General features: G+C 46.0%; 6 protein-coding genes across 6 annotated transcripts; 1 reads left to right on the top strand and 5 right to left on the bottom strand.

Moving 5' to 3' along the window:
* The first annotated feature begins 74 nt into the window (after positions 1–74).
* On the top strand, positions 75–6,512 carry LOC120654418. Its single transcript, XM_039931943.1, has 15 exons — positions 75–380; positions 847–1,579; positions 1,696–1,764; positions 1,839–1,962; positions 2,451–2,562; positions 2,730–2,828; positions 2,919–3,218; positions 3,292–3,399; positions 3,669–3,740; positions 3,818–3,904; positions 4,457–4,528; positions 4,629–4,718; positions 5,291–5,398; positions 5,479–5,547; positions 6,189–6,512. The coding sequence occupies exons 1-15, from the start codon at positions 123–125 to the stop codon at positions 6,261–6,263; spliced, it is 2,376 nt and encodes a 791-aa protein (XP_039787877.1). The 5' UTR covers positions 75–122; the 3' UTR covers positions 6,264–6,512.
* Positions 6,513–7,852: 1,340 nt separating this feature from the next.
* Positions 7,853–9,211, bottom strand: LOC120654422. Its single transcript, XM_039931946.1, has 2 exons — positions 8,442–9,211; positions 7,853–8,048 (listed from the first exon to the last, which is right to left on the bottom strand). Exons 1-2 carry the CDS (start codon positions 9,185–9,187, stop codon positions 7,934–7,936), a joined length of 861 nt encoding a protein of 286 aa, XP_039787880.1. The 5' UTR covers positions 9,188–9,211; the 3' UTR covers positions 7,853–7,933.
* A 956-nt stretch (positions 9,212–10,167) lies between these two features.
* LOC120654421 (catalase isozyme 3) lies at positions 10,168–12,306 on the bottom strand. Its single transcript, XM_039931945.1, has 4 exons — positions 12,155–12,306; positions 10,597–12,003; positions 10,414–10,501; positions 10,168–10,371 (listed from the first exon to the last, which is right to left on the bottom strand). Exons 1-3 carry the CDS (start codon positions 12,167–12,169, stop codon positions 10,442–10,444), a joined length of 1,482 nt encoding a protein of 493 aa, XP_039787879.1. The 5' UTR covers positions 12,170–12,306; the 3' UTR covers positions 10,168–10,371; positions 10,414–10,441.
* Positions 12,307–15,808: 3,502 nt separating this feature from the next.
* Positions 15,809–19,868, bottom strand: LOC120654419 (heat shock 70 kDa protein BIP1). The gene is made up of 8 exons (XM_039931944.1): positions 19,647–19,868; positions 18,584–18,851; positions 18,287–18,501; positions 17,963–18,205; positions 17,100–17,579; positions 16,842–16,996; positions 16,667–16,749; positions 15,809–16,559 (listed from the first exon to the last, which is right to left on the bottom strand). Exons 1-8 carry the CDS (start codon positions 19,693–19,695, stop codon positions 16,055–16,057), a joined length of 1,998 nt encoding a protein of 665 aa, XP_039787878.1. The 5' UTR covers positions 19,696–19,868; the 3' UTR covers positions 15,809–16,054.
* Positions 19,869–20,795: 927 nt separating this feature from the next.
* On the bottom strand, positions 20,796–26,795 carry LOC120654425 (transcription factor IIIA-like). The gene is made up of 7 exons (XM_039931956.1): positions 26,555–26,795; positions 24,146–24,289; positions 23,736–23,876; positions 22,068–22,347; positions 21,672–21,907; positions 21,418–21,561; positions 20,796–21,220 (listed from the first exon to the last, which is right to left on the bottom strand). The coding sequence occupies exons 2-7, from the start codon at positions 24,287–24,289 to the stop codon at positions 21,035–21,037; spliced, it is 1,131 nt and encodes a 376-aa protein (XP_039787890.1). The 5' UTR covers positions 26,555–26,795; the 3' UTR covers positions 20,796–21,034.
* LOC120654424 (pentatricopeptide repeat-containing protein At2g22410, mitochondrial-like) lies at positions 24,628–26,607 on the bottom strand. The gene is made up of 2 exons (XM_039931955.1): positions 26,485–26,607; positions 24,628–26,441 (listed from the first exon to the last, which is right to left on the bottom strand). Exon 2 carries the CDS (start codon positions 26,435–26,437, stop codon positions 24,860–24,862), a length of 1,578 nt encoding a protein of 525 aa, XP_039787889.1. The 5' UTR covers positions 26,438–26,441; positions 26,485–26,607; the 3' UTR covers positions 24,628–24,859.
* Positions 26,796–26,814: the final 19 nt, after the last annotated feature.

The following is a 26,814-nucleotide window of genomic DNA, read 5'->3' on the forward strand; positions in this document are numbered from 1 at the left end:
GTCCAGATGGTGCCACGTGTCCGAAATCCAGCCGTCGACGCCGCACCGGCGCACCCGAAAGGCCCACGCTCGCTTTATCCGTTACGGCGTCCCCCACTTCGCCTTCCTCCTGCCCTCCGGCCATGGAAGCCTTCGCCGGCGCCGCCCCCGCGGCCGGCGTCTTCGCGGGCTCCGGAGCCGCCGCGTCGCGCCCCTTCTTCCTCCGCCGGCGCGGCGGCGCCTCTCGCTCCGGCCCCGCCGGACGGCTGCGCCTCCTCCGGGTGCCGCCGCCGCGCGTAGGCGGGGACGGAGGGGACCTGCCGCCGCTGGACAAGTGGGACAAGATGGAGCTGGATTTCGGCCGCTTCCTCGGAGAGGACCCCAAGCTCACCCTCGCAAAGGTCGCCCCATTTCTATGTATTTCTAGTGCTAATCATCCCATGCCTAGATAATACTATGATGAGTAGGATAAAAATGTCGTCTTCTGCACCCTTTCGGTAGAAATTCGTGCTGGGATTTCACATTGGCACATTTTTTCAGTAAAAGGATCGTTTCTAGCATGGTCGCAGCGGCATTTATTTGCGGTTTAGCACTCTAACTTAGCCGTGGCCCGTGGCTGCGATTGCTTCATAGTTCATACCTTCAGTTATTACCTTGGTAGTAATTATGAAACCATGCCAATCCTATAAAATACTCTGTGCCATGCGTGGCTACTGCTTCTGACATGTTGTGCGTGATGCTATCTGATGTACACCATGACACAACCCACTTGATATTGTGTTTGGAATGCATGATTTATATTGCTTCATTTTTTTTCTATCTACAAACAATTAGCATGACTTGTATGTCTCGTGATCATTATTTCAGATTCTGGTTAAGAAGTCAGACCCAGATGCCTCATCCCTCGATGTAGAGAAACTGATTGCCACTAAAAAGGACAAGTTAGATGATATTTTGAGGGAGTTCTTGGATGCTAATAAGAAGGATCAGGCTTTCAAAACACCGGAAAGTGTATCCCCAATGAATACGAGACAACCGGCAATAAGCAAGCCAGTTGAAGGCAAGAGTTCTTTGAATATTTCAAGGCCTGTGATGGGAAAACCGAAACAAGACGGGCCTCCGTTGACTTTACTGCGACCAGCAGGAAGCAAACCGAAGCAAGACGAGCCTTCTCTGTCTCAGACCAATTGGGAGACCTTGTCACGGCCAATTGGGAGCAAGCCAATAGTACGGGGCACTCCGGTACAAGATAGTTGGCCTAGCAAAGAGAGTTTAGCTGCTGCAACAAATAACAGTGAAGTGGGGAGCCTCCCAAGAACAACTGATGTGGATGTCACCTTGCGGAAACCCACCGTGCATCACAGTGAGAGTGAGGATGATGATTTGAAGTCAAAGCTGAAAATGAAGCCAAACATTAACCTGAAAATGAGGAAAGATATGAATGAGGACTTAACAAACATTTCTCTTCTTCAAAAGCCAGATGTTACAAAAGATGATGTTACAAAAGATATCGCTAATCCAGACCAGGACCATGCCTCCGCTAGTGCTGCCACTATTTCTGCTGCAGAGGATAGCCGCGATTTTGAGCTTGAAACTAATGGTGAATCGCAATGCCCCCAAATTTGTGACCCAAAAAGCAAACTGTTCTTTTTTTTTCTCTCGAACACGCAAACTATTCCTTGGAAGCTCATGCTGTAAATATGTTCGAAATTTCAGGTCTTGGCGCAAAATTAGTGATTGAAAACGTTCATGAACCATCTGGGCTTGATGACGATTCTAGTGCAGGTAAGGAAGGCATGAGGAAGCTGTAATTTGTTTCTTTTCAACTATCACGCTAATATAATGTTGGTGTTTTCAAGGACTACAGCCATCCAGTCAAACTGTCATTCAAGAAACTAATAATTCTCCTGGTTCAGTGGATAACCAATCAGCTACTAGCAACAATTTCTCTATGCAGGCTTTCTTACAAGGAAAACCTAAAAGGTACTTTTCTTCTGGAACTGGGACAATGCAATTATATTTTAGCATATAACTTTTACCAATTGATATCTGCATCCTTATTTGAAGCTCACATGGAAATATTACTGACATGCTAGTTAAAAAGTAGGGATTTTTACAGTGGTTGTGAAAGATCTGTTCCATTCCTGTATTTTCTCGTCATGGTATTCACGTGCTTTTCATTACAAAATTATCTAATACACATGCATTTTGCTATTTTTGTGCTAATATCCTAAAACCTTACTTATTTTATGAACTTCCTTACCATGTTTCATGCACATTTTATTCTTTACTCCGCACCGAGACTTGCAGTTGCATGACTAGATAGGTGGTTATGACATGTGCACATGTATTATTTTGGTAACATTTTAAGAACATTCCATTGTTCCATGCTCTTTTGCTTTTTGAAATATCGTATCGTGAAGGTTTATGCATGCTGTCACCTAACTAACATGCTGGTTATTACTTTGTAGAGAAAATCTATCTGCTGAAATATTGCCATCTCCAGTTGATGAAAAGATGAATGCTACTGATAATAGGAATTATGTTGATGATGGGGGAAATGTCTTACCATCAAAACTTGAGGTAATTTACTGATATTTTAGCTTCAGTATCTCAAGGTTTTTCAGAACACCCCAAAACTTGTTAGAGTGGATGTAGCTTCAGTGATGTGATGAGATGTTCTCCATATAGGGTTGTACTTGTATACTTGACATTTATATGAATCTTAAGTTACTGAGTCACTAATGCAGGACATCACCGAGAGTGACTGGACTAGGTTAGAGCATTATGCAAGTACTGGGGAAAAAGTTGAGGTGGAGCTGATAAATTGCAGTCCAAAGGGATTTGTTGTAAGTTTTTAGCTCGTTTTTGAATATTCGCCTATTTTATCAAACTATTGCATTGTTCTTGTCTGAGCTCTGTTACGACTTCCTTGCTAGGTGTCACTTGACTCACTGATAGGTTTCTTGCCATACCGTAATCTTGCTACAAAATGGAAATTCTTAGCTTTTGAGACTTGGTTAAGAAGGAAGGGTGGTGATCCTTCCTTGTACAAGCAGAGTCTGGGATTAGAGGATGGTTATGAGATTCATGACAGTAACATAGAACCTGAATCTAGCTCAGTCTCAGAAGTAGCTGGTGAGGATCAAGAATCTCTTCCATCTAAGCCGAAGTTTGAAGATCCTCTTCGGGCATACAACCAAGAGAAATCCAAGTTTTTGTCTTCATTTATTGGTCAAGTATGCATCCGGATTTACTGTCTTATCTTTCTGTTGCATCTTTATTATTGTACTTAACACTGTTGTTTCGCAGAGACTCCGAGTGTCAGTTGTCCTGGCTGACAGAAACTCAAAGAAGATATTTTTCTCTATGAAGCCAAAAGAGAGTGAAGAATTGATTCAGAAGAAGAAAACTCTGATGGTACTTTTCTCCTAACATAAAAATAAATTTAGCATAAAAAGTTTAAATTATCTAAGTGCAAAGCACTGATATCTAACAGCAAGTAGCAGGGGAATCGATAAGTCTTGTATGGAATATATAACTCTTTCAGTCTGTGTGCAGTACGAGCTCATGACTCGAATCCATAACATCTTTGTAATCCTACTTGTAGCTGAAATGGAAATACGCTCTCTCTATTACTCTAATTGGTTTGCACGGTATTCACTATTCACTACTGCCTTATTATGCAGGCTAAGCTTAATGTTGGAGATATTGTTCAATGCACTATCAAGCGATTTGTTTACTTTGGGATATTTGTCGAGGTAGGTCCAGTTCCATCTTCCATCTGTCATTGTATGATTTTTCATGAAGTATTGGCAGCTGACTATTTCGTTCAAAGGTTGAAGGGGTTCCTGCATTGATTCAGCAATGGGAAGTATCTTGGGATGATACCTTAGATCCAGCAGTTTCTTACAAAATTAGTCAGGTAGGCAATTTGCAGTTGTGATGCTCCCATTATTGATCTTCTCCCTCTTTTAGTTGCTGGACTATTGGTACTGTGAGATGATGAATATACTGCGAATATTGGATGATATGTATTGAGCCTCGTAGACTATTTATATAGTATATGGTGGCTTGGATCTCAAGCAATCGTATGTCAACATATTTTATTGTTTAGGGGGGATTACACTTGTTTTCTAGTACAAGTCGCTACCAGTTTTGCTATGACTTTTTACAGTGATTACAAATTTATAATCAATAATCAATCCTAACAAATTCTATCCCCTACCATAACAGCAGGATCCTATCGGATCTCTTCCATATGCTCTAATAGGTACTGCAGATCAATATCTTTTGCTTGGAAAAGATATGATTATGTTGACAAAATGTTAGAGAAGCCCTTATAGATTGTCATCTATTTTCCTTCTGATTTTATCTTTCTACCTTCAACTCTCACAGAAACACTCTATTCTTTTTCAATACTGCTAAAACGCTCATAATATTATAGTTCTTGAGATACATTTTTTTTCATTTGCAGGTTGTGGATGCTAAAGTTATTCAACTGGACTATAATAATAACCGCATATTTTTGTCACTTAAAGATGTAAAGGTACTGGGCTTATCCCTTTATCTCTTAAGTTTTCAGCATGTTAAATTTGTGATTTTCAGAATTTCTTTTGTTAATTCTTGCCCCTTCCTGTGCTATGCAGCCAAATCCATCGGTAGGTGCTTTGGAAGCAGTCATTGGTGAGGACTTATCACTAGGTGGAGCTCTTGAACCTGTACAAGCAGATTTTGAGGTTTGCACGATCTCATCTTTCATTAAACATGGTTTAAATAATGAATATTTTTAAGGGTGTGGAGTTCTGTCTTGCAAAAGCATAGTGTGTACCATGAGAACCAAGCCTTCGTGCAATGGTACACTTTATTCCATCTCCGCTGATGGGGCCTGTATCGCATGTGTGCACACCACACATGGGGTTTGTGTTGTCCTAGGGACATGTCTGTGTTAAGAGTCCATGAAGAACTTGGAGTGCTCTACCTGAATTCAATTCGGTATTTTAAGCTTGGGATCTTCCTACTTATGATTTTGGGGTCTTAGAATCATAGTCCCTTTTCCTTAAAAAACAGAATCGTAGTCCTTTTTTGGTTGTCTTTGATCAAAGTCACATGTTCATTTCAGAGATATGTAAATATTTGTTGAGTGTACCAATGCCTAGATAATTCGGGTCCTGCAATGGTTGTGTACATGTATCAAGTATAAGGCCTTGTACTGATCTACTTTTGTTCGTTTCATGTTTCCTGGTCTTCATTAAGTGCCTTGTTCTGCAATGTGGACTCACCCTTTTATGTACGATTTGAATATTTCTAGTGGCCTGAGGTGGATGCCCTTATGGAGGAGATGCGAAAAATAGAGGATGTAAGAGATGTTTATAAAGGACGATTCTTCCAAAGCCCAGGGTTAGCTCCAACCTTTCAGGTATAAGATCCGCAACTTGGTTATTGGGATCCCTCCACTGAAATCTTTTATTCCCTAAATAAATAGATTTCTCTTGCCAGGTTTACATGGCACCTGTGGTTGGTCCGAAATACAAGCTGCTCGCACGGTATGGGAACAATGTGCAAGAGGTATGGACTTTTAAGTTCACAAGCAGGTTCAATGAACATAATTGCTAAGTATAGACAATGTTATCCTAAACGCTAAATGGTAAACAGTCGGCCACCCTTTGTTTAGCGTTTAGGCTGTTTAAACGGCGTTTAGACAGAGTTAAACGGTTTAAACGATTTGGCATGGTAACACTAAAATATACATATTTTATGTACGTAAATATCAAATATGCTAAAATATACATATTTTATGTACGTAAATGTCAAATATGATATAATGTCAAATATGCACATGTAAAAATTAACTATTCTACCAAATAATCTTTTTGGAAGATATCTAAATCCTGAGACATTTCATATACTTACGATGCTAATTAGTTCGATATTGATTGTGGTAGTTGTAATCCTCCTATAGACTAAATTATAAATTAAATGGTCATTTAGCTCATTTAATCACGTTTAACTCGAATCTAATTAGGCGGTTTAGACGGTTTAAATAAACGGTCAAACTGTTTAATTCACCGTTTAGGGTCTAAACAATACGGGTGACCACCGTTTAGGCGCTGTTTAAACGGACTAAATGGCTGTTTAGGCAAACAGAGAGTATAGATTGAATACAATATCGCTTTTTTTTTTCATTTGCTTCTATTTTTTCTGCGCAGGTAATGGTGGAGACGACACTGGACAAAGAGCGGTTGAAGGAGGCTATTTTGACGTGCACAAATAGGGTTAGCTGATTAGCTAGGATCTCGGTGCTGCACATTGGACGGGATCCTTGAGCAGATTATCTTGAGAGTCATTTTAATTTGTTTTTGCTTTCTCTTCCTTTTTTCCCCTGCTGTTTCTGGGAGGACTGGCAAAGGTCTGTGCAGAAATACTGTGGCTGTTAGGGATGAAAACGGTCGGAAATGGTCGGCGAAAGACACCACCACTTTTACTTTCATATTTTTTTATCGGAAACGAAAGCGGTACGGTATTTTCGGAAACGAAAGCGGTACGGTATTTTCGGAAACGAAAACGGCGCCGATATTCCGGTAATTTCGAAAACGGAAATATACGGTCGAGAACACATTGATAACGGTCGAAACCTATTAAAATGGTATTTAAAAAACGATAAACATATCAAACAATAGAGCATAACATTAACAATATGACTTGATACATCTCATATGCAAGTAGTGAAGATTCAATTAAGATATTAATCCAAATATCGAATCAATCTGTGATAACTGACACATAGTAGTATGCACGATAGTATGACACAAAGTTGCACACAGTATACGTGACAAAGTCATACATGATCATTAACCAAATTCAAATAGGGACTTAAACATATACTAGCATGCCATTAAGAATAGTACTAGTGCAGGGCCGCAGGCTGCCTATGCCTATAGCTGAACCTCAGACATATCATCATCATCACTTGCCACATAATCATCATTGACTAGTTCTGAAAATTTATCCTACAAATATAAAAATATATTAGTACTCATATTATCATAACAAAGTACAAAACCAATAGCCAATAATGGAATGAGAAGAACCAACCTCACGGGGGGTCACTGCCTCACTGGGTCAGGGAGTGGGGAGTGGGGGATTTTGAGGTTAGGGTTAACTTGAAAGGCTGGGCCAGCAGGAAGCCTGCGAGCTATTGGGCCGAGAAAATATGTGTTGGGCTAGGTTTCAAATACGGTAGGATCCCTAAAATACGGTAATACCGGCGGTAAATTACCGCATAAATACGGTAATTTTCGAAAACGGTCGGTAGAGACTGAAATCATTTTCGCTTTCAGTTTCGGATAAAAATACCATTTTCGTTTTTGTATTTTCGGTAGCTGTTTTCATTTTCATTTACACCATAATCTCGGTAAAATCTCGAAAACGGTTCCCGGTAATCGAAAATTTTCGTTTTTGTTTTGAACCCTAGTGGCTGTACAGAATGCGTTTCATTCTAGGCTACATTAAATTGATATTCTCTTGTGATTGACTTACTGATGTAGGTTGATTTGTTGAGACTTTCCACGGGATCTTACGAGTTTGATGGGCAGCGGCGATCTTGTGAAAACTAACAAATGTAAAAAAAAAACTTGAAATCTTTCTCAATAATCATACCTAGAGTTTTTTTTTCTAAAAAGAAACTTTGAAAAGTGAAAAATTCTAGGTCATTTTTATCAAAGGATTGTAATGAGCAGAACATATATAGTTGCAAGCAGATAATTGGCACCGCCATCGCGGCCGGTTTTGCACTTGCCCCCAGCACCAGAACAAAGCGTCCTTCGGATGGGGGCAACGAGCTTCGGATTTTTTTTTTCTTGACGAACCTACGGAACACACCACAAACTAGATATGTCTTATCCGATCATACAACATAAAAATAGAAAATAAGATTGTTCCTACTAGGATCCTACTAGGTCGTTGTAGGCGTCCAGGCTTCTTCTTCTTCTTCTTCTTCTTCTTCTTCTTCTTCTTCTTCTTCTTCTTCTTCTTCTTCTTCTTCTGTACAGCGAAGATACACAGATGTCCTGTGTATTCGAGAAAAAAAATTATACTTCAGTCAACTTCAGACTGCTAATATAATCCAACAACATATGAAAGAAGGTATTGACAAGTCTATCGTTCACAAACATGTTGCCCATCTTTCACTATATATTAATGTAGCCTGGAGGCTACATTACTGTTCTGGTTGGAGAAATAGGTAGGATGCTCTCCCACTACTGAAATGATAACAAAGATTTTTTTTTTGAAAATCGATGACAAAGATTAAATTGATAAACAACCTGCATATGTATGCAGCAACAAATATGCAACCAGATGCAAAAATCTACTATATATGAAGTAGTTTCCTAAAAAAAACTATTAAGTAGCTAGGTGGTGGTAGATAAAATTAAGCCAGCAGCAATGCAATACAATGTTACCTTGCGGGATGGGCGTACTTGGAGAACTCACAATGGAGGAAGGGCATGGGAAGGCCGGACCTGACATTGGTCAAGTACTCGTTCTCAGTTCCAACGTCCTCAAACCCATTGGTATACTGACAACACGACTCGACGGTCCCTGTGTTCATGTCGATGGCGACCAGCCACATCTTCTTCATCACGTACACGAAGTCGGTGACGATGAAGTGCACGACATGTGGCCTGTCGATGTTCACCTGAGGGAACATGAGGATCTCGCGTGGGAGGCGCTCCGGGGGGTTGCCGGCCGACGACCAGAGCTCGCCGGAGGTGAACATGCAGTCCTTGCTCCACAACACCTTGCTGCCTGCAGCTAGAGTCTTGCTGTTCCACACCATGCCGTCGTCTAAAGCGAGGGTGTGGCAGGTGACGGTGAAGCCTGTGCCAGGCTTGAGCGCCCCATAGCCAATGCCATCGTAGCGGGCCACATCGACGAACTTGAGCGCCCGGCCGGCGTCGATGGCGGACAAGCCACGGTACAGCCAGCTGCACGCTCTGCTGCGGTTGGGAGTGGCAGCGAAATTGTCGAGAGGGAACCGGAGGAAGAAGACGGTGGGGTTGGGATCCGCGAACACGTCGCAGAAGAGGATGCCTCGGTAGTAGTCGACCCAGCACAGCCAGCGGCCGACGGGGACGACGGCATCGGTCTGCCAGAGGCAGAGCTGCCAGATGTCGTCGGCGTCGCTGCAGAGGATGGGCACACGCATGGACCTCCATGTGCCAGGTTCTTCACGGCCAGCTGATTTCAGCAGATAGATGTCGGCAGTCGGCACAGACCTCGGAGATGCTGGTCTTGAAAAGGTGCAGCTCTGCCACGGCGAACTCTTGCTGTTCTTGGCCTCCTCGGCACAGGAGGCCCATGGATTTGACCGCCAGCAGGCCCCGCTTGGCTGGGGCTGCTTCCTTGGAACGACGACCACGACCTCGGTGGGGGGTCATCAAGTCCAAGTGCGGCAAGGTACAAGGGAGGAGCGGTATGAGCGAGAAAGGGTTGTCGATGTTGGAGGTGTCGCCGGCGTCGTAGATGAAGAACTCCTGCGCCGTGCCTTGAGGACTGGAGTGGGTACCGACGCGGAGCAGGGCGAGGTGGCGGTGGGTCCCCACGATGGCAAAGGGCAGCTCTTTCCTTGGAAAGTCCGGCAGCTGCGCGAAGACGTGGGAGATGAGCGGGGGCTCCGCCAAGGAGAAGGCGAAGCGGAAGAAGGCGCCCCAGGAGGTGAAGCCGCACGCCCCGATGGGCGCATTGACCTCGTCCGGGAAAGACTTGTCCTTGTCTCTGCGGAGGACGACGGTCTCCAGCCTCACCCAACTGGGGAAGCCGGCGGCGGCGGACATGGCGCGGCGACTTTGAAACAGATTGCGAGATCAGGGAGCGCCGATCCGGCGGCTTCCAGATTGCAGAGATATAGAGGGAGGAGGAGGAGGCGGCGGCGAGCGCTGGTCGGACAGATTCCAGAGAACAAAGCGGATTTCGAGTGTCTTTTGAGTCCTACTACAACTAGTCAAATTCAAATCTAGGCCTATGCATCCACCATCCAAATTCTGGATGCTCCCTAGCAAACCATTTCAAACAAATGTCACAACAACGCAATTTTTTTTTTTTTGTTGTTGAAGCAAATGGCAGGAGCTCTGCCTTTCAATTAAGAGTGGAGTAGTAGAGCAGTAGTACTTGAGCAGCAGCTAGTAGTAAGCCAGTAATGTGATGTAACTCATCCATCGTCGATAAATACAATTCAAGTGTGTAGTAGTAGAGTAGGACATGGGTATGAGACATAGTCCTATATAGGACTGACACAGTAACGACGACGACGTGGTAACCAGCAGCAAAGACGACACTGCTAGCTGCTGGCTCGTATCGCCTGTCTGTCTTATTGCTCGCTCGATATATAAGCTAGCAGAGGACGGACTCAACAACAACAACTCCATCGTACAACTATTGCCTTTGTCTGCAGATGGATCGATCACATGCTTGGCTTGACGTTGAGGCGGGTGGCGATCTTCTTCCCCAGCGACGCGTCGCACTGCATGATGCATGACGCACAAAATTCAGAATAATTCAGATGGAAGAAGGAGAAGAAGAATAACTGCATCATCCATCTATTATTACAAAGCATACCTTTGAGAGCAGGTCGATCCAGATGGATCTGAGCTCCTGGCTGACCTTGGGGTGTCCCAGCGAGTCGGCGAACCTCCTGACGAACCTCTCCTGCCTGTCGGCGTCCCACGAGCGGTACCTCTCCCCGGGCTGCTGGAAGTCGTTGGGCTTCCTGATGGTGGCCTTCTCCCTCCTCCCCGCCAGCGGCCTCGCCGGCACCGGCACCGGCGGCGCCTGCCGCAGCGGCGCGTGCCTCGACGGGTAGTAGTCCACCTCCTCGTCCCGGTGCATGAAGTTCATGGCGCCGTCGTAGTGGTTGTTGTGGTGCGCGCAGCGCGGCGCGTTCACGGGCAGCATCAGGTAGTTGGGCCCCAGCCGGTAGCGCTGCGTGTCGGCGTACGCGAACACCCGGCACTGCAGCATCTTGTCGTCCGAGTAGTAGATCCCGGGCACCACCAGCCCGGGGCCGAAGGCCAGCTGCTCGTTCTCGTTGAAGAAGTTGTCCACGTTCCGGTCCAGCACCAGCCGCCCCACCGGCCGCAGCGGGAGCAGGTCCTCGGGCCACGTCTTGGTGTCGTCCAGCGGGTCGAAGTCGTACCGGTCCTCCGTGTCCGGGTCCATCACCTGCACCAGCAGCTGCCACTCGGGGAAGCTGCCGGCGGCGATGGAGTCGTACAGGTCCTGCGTCGCGTGGCTGTGGTTGCGCCCGCCGACGAGCGCCGCCTCCTCGTCGGTGAGGATGCAGCGCACCCCGCAGGCGGGCTTCCAGTGGAACTTGACGTAGCTGGCCTTGCCGGCGGCGCTGACGAAGGTGTAGGTGTTGACGCCGAAGCCCTCCATGTGGCGGTAGTCGGCGGGCACGCCGACGTCGTCGAAGAGGAAGAAGAAGGTGTGGAGGCTCTCCGGGTGGTGCGAGAGGAAGTCGAAGACGCGCCAGTACTCCTGCACGTGCGACCGCGGGTTGGGCTTGAAGGCGTGGATCACGTCGGGGAACTTGATGCCGTCGCGGATGAAGAAGACGGGGAAGTTGTTGCCCAGCAGGTCCCAGTTGCCCTCCCGGGTGTAGAACTTGACGGCGAACCCGCGCGGGTCGCGGATCGTCTCCGGGCTGCCGCGCTCGTGGATCACCGTGGAGAAGCGGACGATCACCGGCGTGCGGGCGCCGGGGGCGCGGAGGAAGTCGGCGCAGGTGAGGTCCGACACGTCGTGGGTGCACTCGAAGAAGCCCTTGGCGGAGGCGCCGCGCGCGTGGACCACGCGCTCCGGGATGCGCTCGCGGGCGAAGTGGGCCACCTTCTCGATCAGGTGGTAGTCCTCCAGCAGGATCGGCCCGCGCGGGCCCACCGTCAGGGCCTCGTTGTCGTTCCACACCGGCGCGCCGGCGTTCGTCGTCGTCACGCCGCCGTCGTGCGCGCTCGACGGCCGGAACTGCATGCCGCCGTATGCAATGCAACCATCGATTAGCTAGTATACAATTATTATTCCATTTCTACTAAATACTACTACTAGCTAGAGTCCTAGAGATTAATAATTATTAGTTAATACGAAAAAGAAACAGGCCTGGATGCATGGCTTGTACCTTGGTTGGATCCATGGCTAGTGGGACTGCAGCAGGAGAGGAGAGGAGAGGAGTGTGCCTTGCTCACTCTCCCAGCTGCCGGCCGCTTAAATAGCGGCGAGGCGAGCGGTGCCGCCACCTCCCGGTGAGCTCGCCGGCAGCCGCCAGCACCCACCGCCAGGCGGGCCCGGGAGGACCGGACGAACCAGGCCCGAGAAGACGGAGTGGATGATGAGGTGGCGCGGGCCTACCCACGTGTGGAAAACCCGTGCTACGGTGTCCGTGGCGCGCTAGCTAGGTGCGCTGCATCTTGGATCATCTGGCGAGTGGGCCCCCGCGAAATCTGGATGGGATAAGATCAGGGGTGGTAAAGGGCTAACATTTTGAACTAGAAAATCTAAGGATCGGGCCCTAAAAGGGCCGGATTCTAAACATATATATTTTTGAACTAAAAAATTTAAAGGCTTTATTGGGCTGTGAAGAGGCCATTAGGGTCATGGCCCATTACCACCCCTAGATAAGATAGATGATCACATCGCCGGTGATGACCCAAAAATCCGTTGGTTATCCGCCATGTGTGGCGATACAATTAGCGTAGGAGCACGCGATTAGGCGAGGGGATGCTTGCTGGGTTAGTTAGTGCGTTGATGACTCACTAATGTTGAAGTTTGCAACTTTATTATTAAATTAAACCATACTTTAACTCTTGGGGGAACAAGGACGATTAATTGTACTATAGGATTTTTATTTGCACCAATGGCAAGATGCTTGCACCGGCCACAAAAATCAAACTTACTGTTGTTGATTTTGTCGATCAGATTGAGCAAGATTAATAATATAGTTGAATGCTGACCATTTGAATATTTATAGCCTATCTCTCAGTTTACTCGTACACTAGTTAGTTATTCACTGTGAATATATAGCCTCCTTGTCTTTCTCGTAAAATTTCTTAAGCTCCATCTCAGTATTCGGCTTGCTACCTTACAACATGTTATGATATTTGCCCTTAAAGTTAACTGCTGATTGTTTGTACCCAACTCAAGGATCAAGGAGGATAGGACGTTACGCCCTTTTGCTGTGCGTGTGGTGTGGTGTCACTTCACTCACTGCTAAGAGAGCGGTGCGAGTCGCAAGCTGTACTGCTGAAGGTACAAGCCCCCACCCCACCCCAATGCATGGTAATAATGTTTGGTTAATATCCTTTCCGAGGAGATTAACTAGCTACTACTACGAGTACATTTGATGCAACAGCAACCATATGCATGACCAGGCCAAGTGAGCTGAGCCGGAAGGCGAAGGCAGAAGCTAACGCAAAACACTTGCGGCATGCTGCCAAGATCTGAATTTTGTTTGTTTTTTTTCTTTTTGGCCAAGATCTGAAGAAAAACATGAATGCGTCTTCTCATATATGCATGCACATCATCAATAATGCTGTACTGGTTGGCAGGATTGGGAGGGCCTGTCGCTGCTGATTGGGAGGGCCTGTACTGCTTTTTTTTTGGGGTTGCGGCTAAGAGCAGAGCGGAGGCAGAGTCTGCACGCACGAGCTTGACTAGCAGCAGTGTGATGTGGAGGCAGAGGTAGCTAGGGACGTGAGATTATTCGTGTCCGTCCGGTACGTGACAAGGATCGGATCGGATGGGGATCCGATGGGAGTAGTCCGTGTACTAGTGAATGAAAAGGGATAAGGTGAAAATATCTCGCTCGATCGTCATATTTGCATTATTGGGAATGGGCGGACCACCTGACGACCATCCATCCCGGCCGGCAGGCGGTGGTACCCTCCACATGCATACTCCTACACTGGCCTGCAGCTAAGCTAGTATATATCTCGAACCTGGATCGACGACGACGTACTGCGTATACGTTGCTCAAGATTTATATTTCTCTTCAATTCGATCGTTCCCGGCATTCGCCGGTATATTCTGTATATTGTCTAGGTCGAGCGCGCGCGCTCTCTCTCTCTGGTCTTGTTGTTTGGTTTGTTCTTGTGCTAGGAATAGTAACATTTTGACCGCTAATTACGGTGTCGAACAAAGCCAGTTTACAAAATCAGCTTCACAGCCCCTGCGCTAGGAACCCTGAAGAATTTAATGAGACCTTTCACCGCGTGATTAGAGGATAGTTGTTGTACGTAGCATCACTGTATCCAATCATCGGCTAATTACAGTCATTAGATTCATCGCGAAAAGTTACACTCATCCCTAAAGAGGTTTCGCAAATAAATTTTATTTAGCACTCCATGCATATGAGATTCTTCTCTCGGGAACGTGCGCGCTAGGTCCCTATTAATTCCTACACCACAACGCTAGCACTAGCGGCATATGCATTTCGTCCCCAGTTGAGTAGCAAGCAGTCAATACATACGCATCATGCAATGTGTTGCTTCGCGATCCATCCGTCCGTCGTCCTTGTATAGTCCAAATATCCAAGCTATCTAATCTACGTGCACACAGGCATGGCTCGCTCGGTGACGGCTACTATACCTCAGTGGCCACAATGACCGTTGCGACTCCTGGCAACCGTCCGATCCGTGCACCAGCGGTCTGGATCCAAGATCATCGTCTACGTCCCAGTCCTTGGAAGATTGAGCGCACGGACAAACCTGTCTCTACTTCACAAAAAAGACAGGCCTGGTCGCTCGTCTTATTAGCAGACTATCTAGCTAGCCGTAGTCTTCGATCACTCCCTACGAGCGAGGTTTTACTATTTCTCTTCTCGTGCTCATCTCTCACAGTCGATCGCAAGATAGATTTGCGTCTCGGAATCAACAACCAGCTAGTACATCATTTAGAGACTTTACAATTTGGCACTTGAGTGGTGAGTGAAACACAACATCGGAAATCCGATGCAATTAATTCAGCAGAGTTCTTCTTTGGGGCAGTACAAATAAGCAGAGTTGTGTAGGTTTTTTTTTTTTTTTTTTTTTTGAGGAGGGCAAAGTTGTGTAGGATGGTAGGAGTCAGAAAGGAATGAAAGTATTGGGCCTAGAAGACATCATCTGCCAGCCCAGTGCTACAGAAAAAACCAATCTACATATGGGCCATCCGAGCGGGTGGCCGTTTGCTTACGCCAATTCTACACATCTTCTGAAAGGTAGGAAGTCCATCCATCTTTCAATATTTGAAGATATGTGCGCACTTTTAGGACCATCCAATCCGGCTCCTTCCTCCGCCAAGCGCCGACTGCTCCTGAGACGGTGCCACGCTGGCGTCCGCCGCTGTTGAGGTGTGTTAGAGCTCAAGTTTGGAGGTTCTCCGGTGCCCGCCGGCTTAGAAGAAGGTTCAGGGTGGCTGGTTGGTCCGGCGGTGGGGTCTATGATGGGCTGGACGGACCGAGACGGCAGCAGTGGGAGGAGCAGATTCTCACTACTCATCACTTCATAAGGATGTTCCAACTTATTAATCCTCTAAACTTTTCGAATTGATCATCTAATTTTTCAGATTCAGTAGCCAATTCGTGCTCATACAGAAATCACCTTTTGGTTTGTCAAATTCAGTTTTCAAAGAAAACAGAAAACGGCACAGAACCTCATTTGCAATTCAATTCAATGCTGAACACGAATTCGGGCCCGGGCTGTGTTCAGAGCAATCAGCTTTACTTTCTACCACATCACCATTCAATCCAGATTCATAAAGTAGCACTAGCTACTTAACAAGCAGAGCAGAGGCAACAAAAGATAAATTCCGAAGCATCTTCTTTTCTTCACATAAATTCTGATTCGAATCCGCTATAACAACAAGAAAAATCACAAGGAAGTAAAAAACAGAGTTCTACACCCAGAAGACTAGAGACAGAGCAGCGATGCACCCATTCAGAGGAAGAAAGATTGGTCTCCGTAACTTTCCCGCCGGCCCCGAGAGTCATTCATATGTCCCCCCCTCCTAAACACCATTACAAAATTTGGCTTTCCAGAACCATCTACAGCTCATCATGGTCGTCATCGACGCCACCCTCACCATCAGCGCCACCACCTGGGGCGCCGCCTGACCTCTGGTACACGGCCGAGATGATGGGGTTGCACACGGCCTCCACCTCCTTGAGCTTCTCCTCGTAGTCCTCCTTCTCGGCCGACTGGTTGTCGTCCAGCCACTCGAGGGCCTCCTTGAGGGCTTCCTCCACCTTCTCCTTCTCCTCACTCTCCAGCTTGTCAGCCAGCTTGTCCTTGTCACCGATCGTGTTCTTCATGTTGTACACGTACGTCTCAAGCTGGTTCCGGGCGTCGATCTTCTCCTTCACCTTCTTGTCCTCCTCTGCGAACTCCTCAGCCTCCCGGACCATGCGGTCAATCTCCTCCTGGCTCAGGCGGCCCTTCTCGTTGGTGATCGTGATCTTCTCTGACTTGCCAGTGCCCTTGTCCTCGGCCTTCACGTTCAGGATACCGTTGGCATCAACCTCGAAGGTCACCTCAATCTGGGGTGTGCCCCTGCAAAACTCACATACCATCAGCGGTCAGACAACACTGGACTGGACATTCATTCACTAGGTTAAACACACAGACTATTATCTCTTTTCTGGATAGCAGTAACGCACCTGGGAGCTGGTGGAATGCCAGAGAGGTCGAACTTGCCGAGAAGGCGGCAGTCCTTGGTCATGCTGCGCTCACCCTCAAAGACCTGCAGAGACGCAGATAAAGCAGGTTACCACCTATAGGACACAGCTCATAGTAGAGTTTCCAGCAGAGACAAAGCAGGCTGCTCGTCATTACCTGGATGGAGACAGTTGTCTGCTGATCCTGGTAGGTCGTGAACACCTGAGACTTCTTGGTGGGGATGACAGTGTTCCTGGGGATCAACTTGGTCATGACTCCTCCAACAGTCTCAATACCAAGGGTCAGGGGAGCAACATCAAGGAGAAGGATATCTGCACAAAAGGCAAAAACCGCAATTGTGTAAGCAGGATGATCACTAATTAACTGAAAACTCTGCTAGCAGCCGGAAAGAGAGCACAGAAAGATGAGACAAACCTTTGGTCTCATCACCACCCTCGCCGCTCAAGATGCTTCCCTGCACCGCAGCACCGTAGGCAACAGCCTCATCAGGGTTCACACCCTTGTTTGGCTCCTTGCCATCAAAGTAGTCCCGCAGGAGCTGCTGGACCTTTGGAATCCTGGTGCTTCCACCAACAAGGACAATCTCGTGGATCTGGCTCTTCTCAAGGCCAGCATCCTCCATGGCCTTCTTGACAGGGCCCATGGTCTTGCGGAACAGATCATTGTTGAGCTCCTCAAACCTGGCACGGGTCAGCGGCTCCGAGAAATCGGTCCCGTCGAAGAGGGACTCAATCTCAACACGGACCTGGTGCTGGTTGCTGAGGGCTCTCTTGGCACGCTCAGCTTCCCTCCTCAGCTTTCCAAGAGCACGGTTGTCCTTGCTGATGTCCTTGCTGTACTTCTTCTTGATCAACTTGATGAAGTACTCCATGATCCTCTGGTCAAAGTCCTCGCCTGAAGAGATGATACAACTCAGCATCAGTCATGCCAACAACAATACATGTTCACAGTAAATAAATGTGCTAATAGATTACTCATGTAATAACTCACAGAGCTGAAGCAATGAATGTCGATGCAGACCAGATTGAATGTAAATACCACATTTATGATTGATTAATTCATCCCAAAGCAGAACATGTATCATAATAAATTTAAATGCAAACAGCTTGTATATAATTACAATGATGTCTGAATCATAGCCAGATAGGTTCTGAAAGAAGCCTATGAATGTATGTCATTATCATGATTTAATAGTACTCAGCAGCTTTATATTTCGCTACATGTACTGGGATAGTCAGCTGACTTAATGACAAAAAAAGAAAAAACATTTCACTCACCTCCAAGATGGGTGTCACCGTTGGTGGCAAGCACCTCAAACACACCGTTGTCAATGGTCAAGACGCTGACATCGAAAGTACCACCACCAAGGTCAAAGACAAGGATGTTCTTCTCGCCACCCTTCTTGTCCAAACCGTAGGCAATAGCAGCAGCAGTTGGCTCATTGATGATCCTAGCAACATTGAGGCCGGCAATGACACCAGCATCCTTGGTTGCCTGCCTCTGTGCATCGTTGAAGTACGCTGAAAACAAGGAACAGAAAGATGTAAGCCACAGCATTGACATAACAACCACTACAGGTAACCAGTAGAATGGTTACTAACCAGGAACAGTGACGACAGCGTCATTGATCTTCTTGCCAAGGTATGCCTCAGCAGTATCCTTCATCTTGCCAAGAATCATGGCACTGATCTCCTCAGGGCTGAAGACCTTATTCTCTCCATCCTTTATCTTGACCTGAATGTAGGGCTTACCATCCTTGTTAACGATCTTGTAGGGAACAAGTTTCATGTCCCTCTGGACTTCCTTGTCCTCAAACCTGAACAATTGGCATTTTAGTCAGGACACTTGACAACAACAGTAAGAAATGCATTAAAAAGGCTGTGGGAGAGATGTATTACTTTCTTCCGATGAGACGCTTGACGTCAAAGATGGTCCTCTCAGGGTTGACAGCTGCCTGGTTCTTGGCAGCCTCACCGATGAGCCTCTCGCTATCGGTGAAGGCAACCCATGAGGGTGTGATACGGTTACCCTGGTCATTGGCGATGATCTCGACATGACCGTTCTTGTAGACACCGACACAGGAGTAGGTGGTACCGAGATCAATACCGATCACAGTCCCAAGCTTCTTGGTCTCCTCCTTTGCAACTGAGAATGCAAACAGGGATCCTGCACATAGAACAAGAATGATTAAGTGACATTGACCATGCGGTTGCTCTGAACGTTACCAGAACACATACAGCAGCTACAACTGAAATGTAGTTGTGGGGCTTGTGGCGACACTGACATCAGTAAGGAGCCAATGCAGACACATCCCAACTACTCCACTGAAACTGAATGTTCAACTATGGGGAGGAACTAGCCAGTTATATTTAACCCAATTCCAATCATATGCCCTTGGATGTTTAGGACATGAGATGAAAATCACACAGTTTGCTTCATACACTTGCATTACAGCACAAACTCTTTGTTATACCATGATCCCGATCAAGCCAATCACAAGATCGAGGCACCAGTGCAATTACATGTAATCAAACCGCTAGCTACTGTGAGAGCCCAGTCAAAGCCAGTGCATCGAGTGTTACAGAACAAAAAATCCGCATTCACTATACCCATTCGGCCATTCCTCGCGGAACAGAACTACCTACAAGTATTAGATCAAGGCGGTACCAGAAACAAGGTTATAAACCCTAGATCGCATGAACAGGCTAGAGGGTCCTATCAATTGTCAAACTGAGCACCCAGTCCCGAGTGACCAGCTTTTCTGATCCACCAGCCTCACTACCAATCATATTCATATCTCCTCAATTCATCACCCAATCCATTCGTATGTAAACATGGCAGATCGAGTCCAGAGCACCAGTAAATCTAACCCAACCACAGATCCTTATAGTAAACAAAACAAACGAACACGCAAAACCCCCCGGAGAAACCGCAAGGGGGGGACGAGACGAGATCGCGTACCTGCGAGCAGGACGGCGAGCAGGAACGCGGATCCGCGAACCCGATCCATGGCCTCACCACGACCAGCTGCAGCACCAACGCGGCTCCCTCTCCTCTGGAAGCTTCTCCGCTCTTCGAGGGGGTGGCTTTCGATCCTTGGTTTCGAACTGACGACGAGTCTCCGATGGGGGAAAGAGAGACAGAGGAGGCGCGGATTATAAAGTGGGCTGCCGTGAACGGGGCTCGGGATCTCGTCGCGCCCGTCGCGCTGGCCGGGACGTCATGCCTCCGACCTGGGCCAATAGGAGCGCGACGCGTGGAAGCCCGAGCCAATCGCGTGGCCTCTGTGCTGGGGGCGCCGCGGCCGTCCGTGCAGCGCATCCGACGGCCGGGATGGGCCTTCCCGCGCGGAGCTGTGGGATTGGTTGGGGTCGCGTGGCAGGCCGCCTCGCACGGTGGACTCGGAATGGTCGGGACGCGAGAGAGGCGTGCCGCGTGGCTCGTGCGCCCACCGGGCAGTTGACATGTGGGCCCACCCCTAATGGTTCTTCTCAGGCACTTTTTGTGTTTTTTTTTTCTGAACAAAAAAATCGATAGAGCGGTTGGAAAATTCTAAGATGCTCCTTGATCTCGCAAAAAAAAAAACTCTCAGGGGAAGGACTAAACCAAAAAAATCAACATCCTCATAATACTCCCTCTATATTGTAAAGGAAGTCGTTTAGAACATCAACACGGTCTTCAAAAACAACTTTGACTACTATCTTTTTACTATAAAATATTTATAAAATATAGTCAATATATATTTTTACAAAACTACATTTCAAAATGAATCTACTTACATCACTTTTATACGTCAAACCCAATTTGACGTAGCCAGGGGCATCATCGTCCAAAACATCAGCCAAGCCACAGAACGACTTCTATTTGTCAACATCTCCCTCCCTCCAGAACGACTTCTATTTCGATATGGAGGGAGTATCTATACAAATACAATGCATGCAGCAAGGAGAAATACTGGTGCATGGTGATAGATCATGACTCAGTATCAGCCTCGGGGCAGGAGAAATTCTTCCCAAGTTCTTCACAACTACCAAGTACCAAATGACTCGAACAAGAAAACACACAATTGAAAAGCCAGAATCTTTCAATAGACGGCAGAAACCAACATTCTTCCAACAAACATAGCTCAGATCAGACTTTCCATTTAAAAAAGCAATGGTCAAAATACACTACTGCCACAAAATACAACGGAGATAACAAGTTCCCTATAAAACTCGAGCGCTCCTGTACTAAACTACTAATATTAGATCAGCTGCAGTACACGCACCACCAAACTTTACATGCCCTAAAATATACCCATGTACAGAACAGTGTGACACCTTCCCAACATAGCAAAAGACGCCGCGGGGCTACTGAGCTGAATCATCACCACCCGATAGCAACCAGCTTAGATACTCTGCCCCATCTTCCAATGATGATGCCTCGCCAAGAATCGTCACCCTCTTGCGTGTCAATGTCTCCACCGACAGTGCTTTCCTCTTCCGTCCACCTCTCGGCCGCAAGCGCAGCTGCTCGTCCGTCTCCACAAAGTCTCCCTGCATGTGGTAGCTTGTTACTGACAAGTTCGCATGATTTGATCACAGGACAAAAGGAGCATTATGCTCCAAATAGACAATTCAACGGCTTCTAGTTTTGTCTATGAGAACAAAAGCATTACCTCTAAGGACTAGAGTAAAGTGGCAAAGGCTATCTATTAGTTTGAAAATTACAAAAGTCAGGTAGTGGCACTAACCTCAACGTATACGTGTGCGCTGGATTTCTCATGGTTGTCCCTGACGTGCTTGTAGGTGAACGCCTTGCCGCACCCAGCAACTCGGCATGTGAAAGGTTTCAGTTGGTCATGGCATGCTTTCATATGCTTAGTCAGATTTGATTTCTGCAAAAGAACACATGAACATTTCAGTTCAAAATCTGCAAAACAGTTAAGTATTGGATTGGAAGGAGACATCGCCAGGTACACTTGAGAATCTATAGAATATTGCTTACACTGGAAAAGGAGTGGTCACAACCATCAAAGGTGCATTTGATCCTTTCACCGGAGGCTAACTCGTCATGGGCTTGTAGGTGCCGCTTGATGTTCTTCTTCAGGTGCTTTTTCCCACATATCTCACACTGAACATGCTGATGGCAAGATTGGTTATGAGCCCTCAGGGATTCAACATTTGTGAACATCTTCATGCAGCCCGGTTCACAGCACACTACCTCAGTATAGTTCAATTTGACTGCAAGAAAAACATCACATAAAAACACTCAAATTTGGAGATACCAAAAGCTGTAAAAAAATTGCACAGTCCTGATGAACATAGCAGCAAATAAGTTTCAGTCAATTCAATTTAATATCCTAATTATATTTCTGGTAGTATTGACATACTACTGACATACCATGTGACTCCTCATGTTTCTTCAACTTTGAGAGATACTTGAAAGCCTTGTTACAGCCCTCCTCTTTGCAAATAAACTGCTGGTTGCTCTTAGTGACATTTTCATCCTCATGGAATTCCTTAACATGCCGTTGCATATTTGCCTTGATACTGAATCTCCTATCACAACCGTCCACAGTGCAACCGAACAACTTGCCCTGATGCTTAAGCATGTGTCTATTCAAGTGATCTTTCCTTTTATAGCTGAAGGGGCAGTCTTCGAGTGGGCAAATGAAAAGTCTCTACAATAAAAGCAAGAATATGGGTTAAGAACAAAATATTTCCATTCTGGTATGTTTACAACTGTGTTAGATGCTTCAAACATTTTAACCAATCGATTATCTAAAACAACCCAGAATCGTAAACACTATTGGATTATGAAGAGGGAACCACACAGGAACTGTTAGTAACATCATTTCACTGTAGTTGTTAAAACCGAATAACATCATGTTCGCAAAAAAAGAAACGGTGTAACACAGAAATAGAAGAAAAATACTACTATACAAGGACTATTGTCACCATAGCTAGCTGAGAACCAAAGAAGAATGGCCCTAGCTTTCTGAGATGACATTTTAATATTGGATCCTCAAGCATCTTCTTAAAGCTCCCATAAGGAAACCTATGAAGACATGGCAGAAGGGAGGATATTCCACCCTTATCTCCAGAGAATCCATATACCACCTAGTACTTAAAGCACGAGACCAAGTTCAGCACTTCACTTCGGTACATTGTTTTTTCCTTGCATGGTGACTGGGTAAAGGAGTATTGTCACCATAGCGAGCTGAGAACCAATGAAGAATGGCCCCAGCTTTCTGAGGTGACATTTTAATATTGGATCTCAAGTATCTTCTGGACTCCATGAGGAAGCCTGTGAAGACATAGCAGACTGGAAGGGCGATATTTCCAGCCTTATCTCCAAAGGATCCATATGCATCTAATCTTTGCAGTACTAAAGTGCTTAATGTCAAGGAACAAAATTCAACACCATAACGAGCTAAAGAAGCCTGTTTTGCGAAGGCCCAAGATTTCTGAGATGATATTTTGATGTTGGATTGCCAGATTGCTAGAGGCCCCCAAAGTTATAGGCCCAAATAAATAAATAGAGGATAAGGAAACAAAGGAGGAAATGAACTCCCAAATTCACTGAATTCATCCACAACAAAAGGTGCAATGCAAATTAGCACTGCCAACCATAAAACTATCATGTGTGTTAAGAGCGAGAAATAATTCCTTCATTAGAAATTAAGGGATGCAGTGTCTATCCAATGAGCACCATGGTAAAAACAAAAGGAAATTTTGTACAAGGACAAACCTACTCAATGAGCGTGAAGGAGGCAATCTTGTTGAAGCTTCACAGGTGGTCATCCCAACCTGTTACTAGTTCAGACAAGACAAAAAATTGCCTCATCGCATTTTGGAGTTCTTTAAATGGGATCCAATGCTTCACGCTGTTAACTATCTATATCCTGCAAAACAACTGTATTTAGTGAATCATATAGTAAAAAAAACAATGCTACAGTCAGCCTCATAAATGCATAGAATATGTTTAAAGCATGTTTTTTATTAAATATAAAATCTGACATGTTTCGGTCCATATTGGACATTGAGATGATGAAGATCAAATACCAACCTCATTTGAGTGACTTTGCATGTGCTGCTTCAGATGAGCCGGTTTCTGGAAACAAGCTCCGCACTCTAGGCACCTATGTTCCTCCTCACAAACAATCTTTTCCCCATTTGAGTTGTAAGTTTCTGATTTTTCCAGTTCATCCTGCAGATAAATTTTGGGGAAAACTCTGGAATTATTGCAATGCTCCAAAACAATGATAATGTAGCTGGACAAGTGGGCATCATGATACAAGAATTATTCCAAACTTTGCAAGGCAGCCATTACAAAGTTAAATGGTGTTAATATAGCTAGCTCAAGAGAACAAACTGATACAAGACTACAAACAAGATAAACATATGGATATCAATACAGCCATTATCAAGGATAAAGGCACAGGCACATGCATCTAATATATCACAGAATGCTTGTACCTTATGATGTGCAACCATGTGAGCTTGGATCAGGCATTTCTTTGACCTGACAATAGTGCAAAACTCACACTTGTAGCACCTTATATCCTTGAAACCCTTCTGTCCAACACTAGCATCTCCATCGATCTCATCTCCAGAACACATCTAACATTAACAGAATCACAATTAAAAAAAGGTGACATGCATAATCATGCATCATAATGTAGGAAGAAGCCAAATGAAACATTTCCATATAGAGAATACTCCATCCCAAATTATAGGTCATTTTGGCTTTCATACATAGCTTCCTCTTTGCACCTGATATACACTATGTCTACATACATAGTAAAAATTATGCATCTAGAAAACGGAAAACGACCTATTGGAACGGAGGGAGTACAATGCAGTAAAATAAACAAGCTCATTAAATACAGTTATTACAAATTCATAAACTAAAGGACATGCTATTTAGAAGAAATTTCTCTGAAACTTTGTGTTTGAAATAAAAAATGTAAAAGCAATCCCACCATATTTATAATAATGCCTTGCCATCAATTTACAAGCATTGAATGCCTACAATTTTGATCTAGAGTCACATGGAGACAAATCAATAAGCTCCCAGTTACAATAAGATTATCAAATTCGATTTAGGAACAAAAAGGCTATTTCGTGGGATGACCCATATGAATCAATCACACTAGAAAAGGACAGTATATGAATCTAGAATCTATATAATTATTTCTCCATCAACAAAGATGGATGAACCATGTGTTCCCATGAGAACTGCCTATTCATGTACTCCAAGGTTTCATAAATTTCCCTTCGAGCATCGTGTGTCTTGTCCTCTACCAAGAATTCATGGACAACACCATCAACTTCTATCCAACTACACCCTGGCTTTTTGAAGATCTTCCTAGTCAACATTTGCTGCCTTATCTCTCGAGCTTCTATCCATTTATTTGATGAGGCATACATATTCCAAAGAAGCACATAAACCCCATCATCCCCTGGTTCTCTCTTCATAATTTCCTTTCCAGCAATCTCAGCCAACCTATCATTGCGATGAACCAGGGACGCACTAAGAAGTGACCTCCATATAACAATATCAGGTTCCACATTCATATCAACTATTAGAGCTTCTGCTTCCTCTAGCAGCCCTCCCCGTCCTAACAGATCAATCATGCATCCATAGTGCTCAAGCTGGGGGTCAATACTGTACATTTCACGCATTGTGCCAAACAACTCTCTACCTTCTTCTATTAGTCCAGCATGGCTGCACGCAGACAAAACAGAAACAAATGTTACACTGTTCGGAACTACGCTAGATCTAAGCATGTCCCGAAAGAGCTCAAGAGCTTTCCTCCCATCTCCCTGGACAGTGAAACATGAGATCATAGTAGTCCACGTGTAAGCATCCTTTGATTGAACTTCTTGGAATACGGAAAATGCCATCTCAATGCTTCCACTCTTTGCATACATATCCATCAGAGCATTGCTAACAATTATGTTTGAGCTAGCATTACATTTTGTTCCATATCCATGAATGATTCGTCCTAGATCCAGAGCACCAATGTCAGCACAAGCTGAGAATACGCCTACAACTGTGACATGTGTAGGGCGATGACCCTCCAGTACCATCCTACCAAAAAGCTCAAGGGCCCGTACAGGCAACCTGCCTTGTACATGACCCGTGATCAGTGCTGTCCAAGCGACTACGCTCTTCACGGGCATCTGATCAAAGAATGATAATGCCAAATCCAAACCAGCACACTTTATGTAACCATGCAGCATGCTACCCCAAGTGATCTCATCTTTCAGAAACATTCTATCAAACACGAGTAGCGCGGACTCAAACTTCCCACACCGACTATACATATCAACCAACGCATTTCCAACTACCACTTCATAGTCCAATCCAAGCCGGAAAATCATGCCGTGCACTGCCCTACCAACCTGCTGGTCACCAGCCCCACCAGAGGCCGACAGGGCACCGACAACAGCAAAGCCGTCAGGGCGGTGATGACCATCGGCAACAACACGCGAGAACAGGGATACAGCCGCGCGGTGGTGCTCTAACCGGATGTGGAGGGACATGAGGCTGGTAAAGGAGACAAGGTCCGGGCGGGGGATCTCATCAAACAGCTTGCGAGCATCAGCTGCACGGCCAAAGTCAGCATAACAGCGGAAGATTTTGCAGGAAACGGGCTGGTGTTGTGGGTGGAGACCCTGGGCAACGGCCTGGGCGTGGATTTTCTGGAGCTCCCTGAGCGTTTTGCACTGGGAGAGAAGGTGGTGGCAAATGCTTCTATTCATCTACCTCCCTCCCTCTACTCGAGGCAGAGGCGGAACCAGTATAATACCATATGTTAGGGGATTGGGTGTTTGATCTCGAGCAGCAGGATGGGAAAGGAGGGGAATAGGCAAGCATACCCCTGTCGGATGTTCGCCGCCGGCGAAGCGCCCGTCGCTCGACGAACAACGGGTGGGAAGGGAGGGTGCGGCTGATTCGAGCTAGGGGAGCGTGGAAGGCGGCGCACGGGAAGCTGAGAAGGACTCCGCTCGCCTGATCGCCTCTTCGCTTGCAGTGAGAATGGAGTGGCGGCGGCGGTAGGGAGGGGGGAGGCTATTGTATTGTATAAGGAACGTGGTTGGTCGCCTCGAAACCCTAGAGATCACAGATGGGCCTAGGC

The sequence above is a fragment of the Panicum virgatum genome, chromosome 1N, assembly GCF_016808335.1.
Source record: "Panicum virgatum strain AP13 chromosome 1N, P.virgatum_v5, whole genome shotgun sequence".
Taxonomy (NCBI): Eukaryota; Viridiplantae; Streptophyta; class Magnoliopsida; order Poales; family Poaceae; genus Panicum; species Panicum virgatum.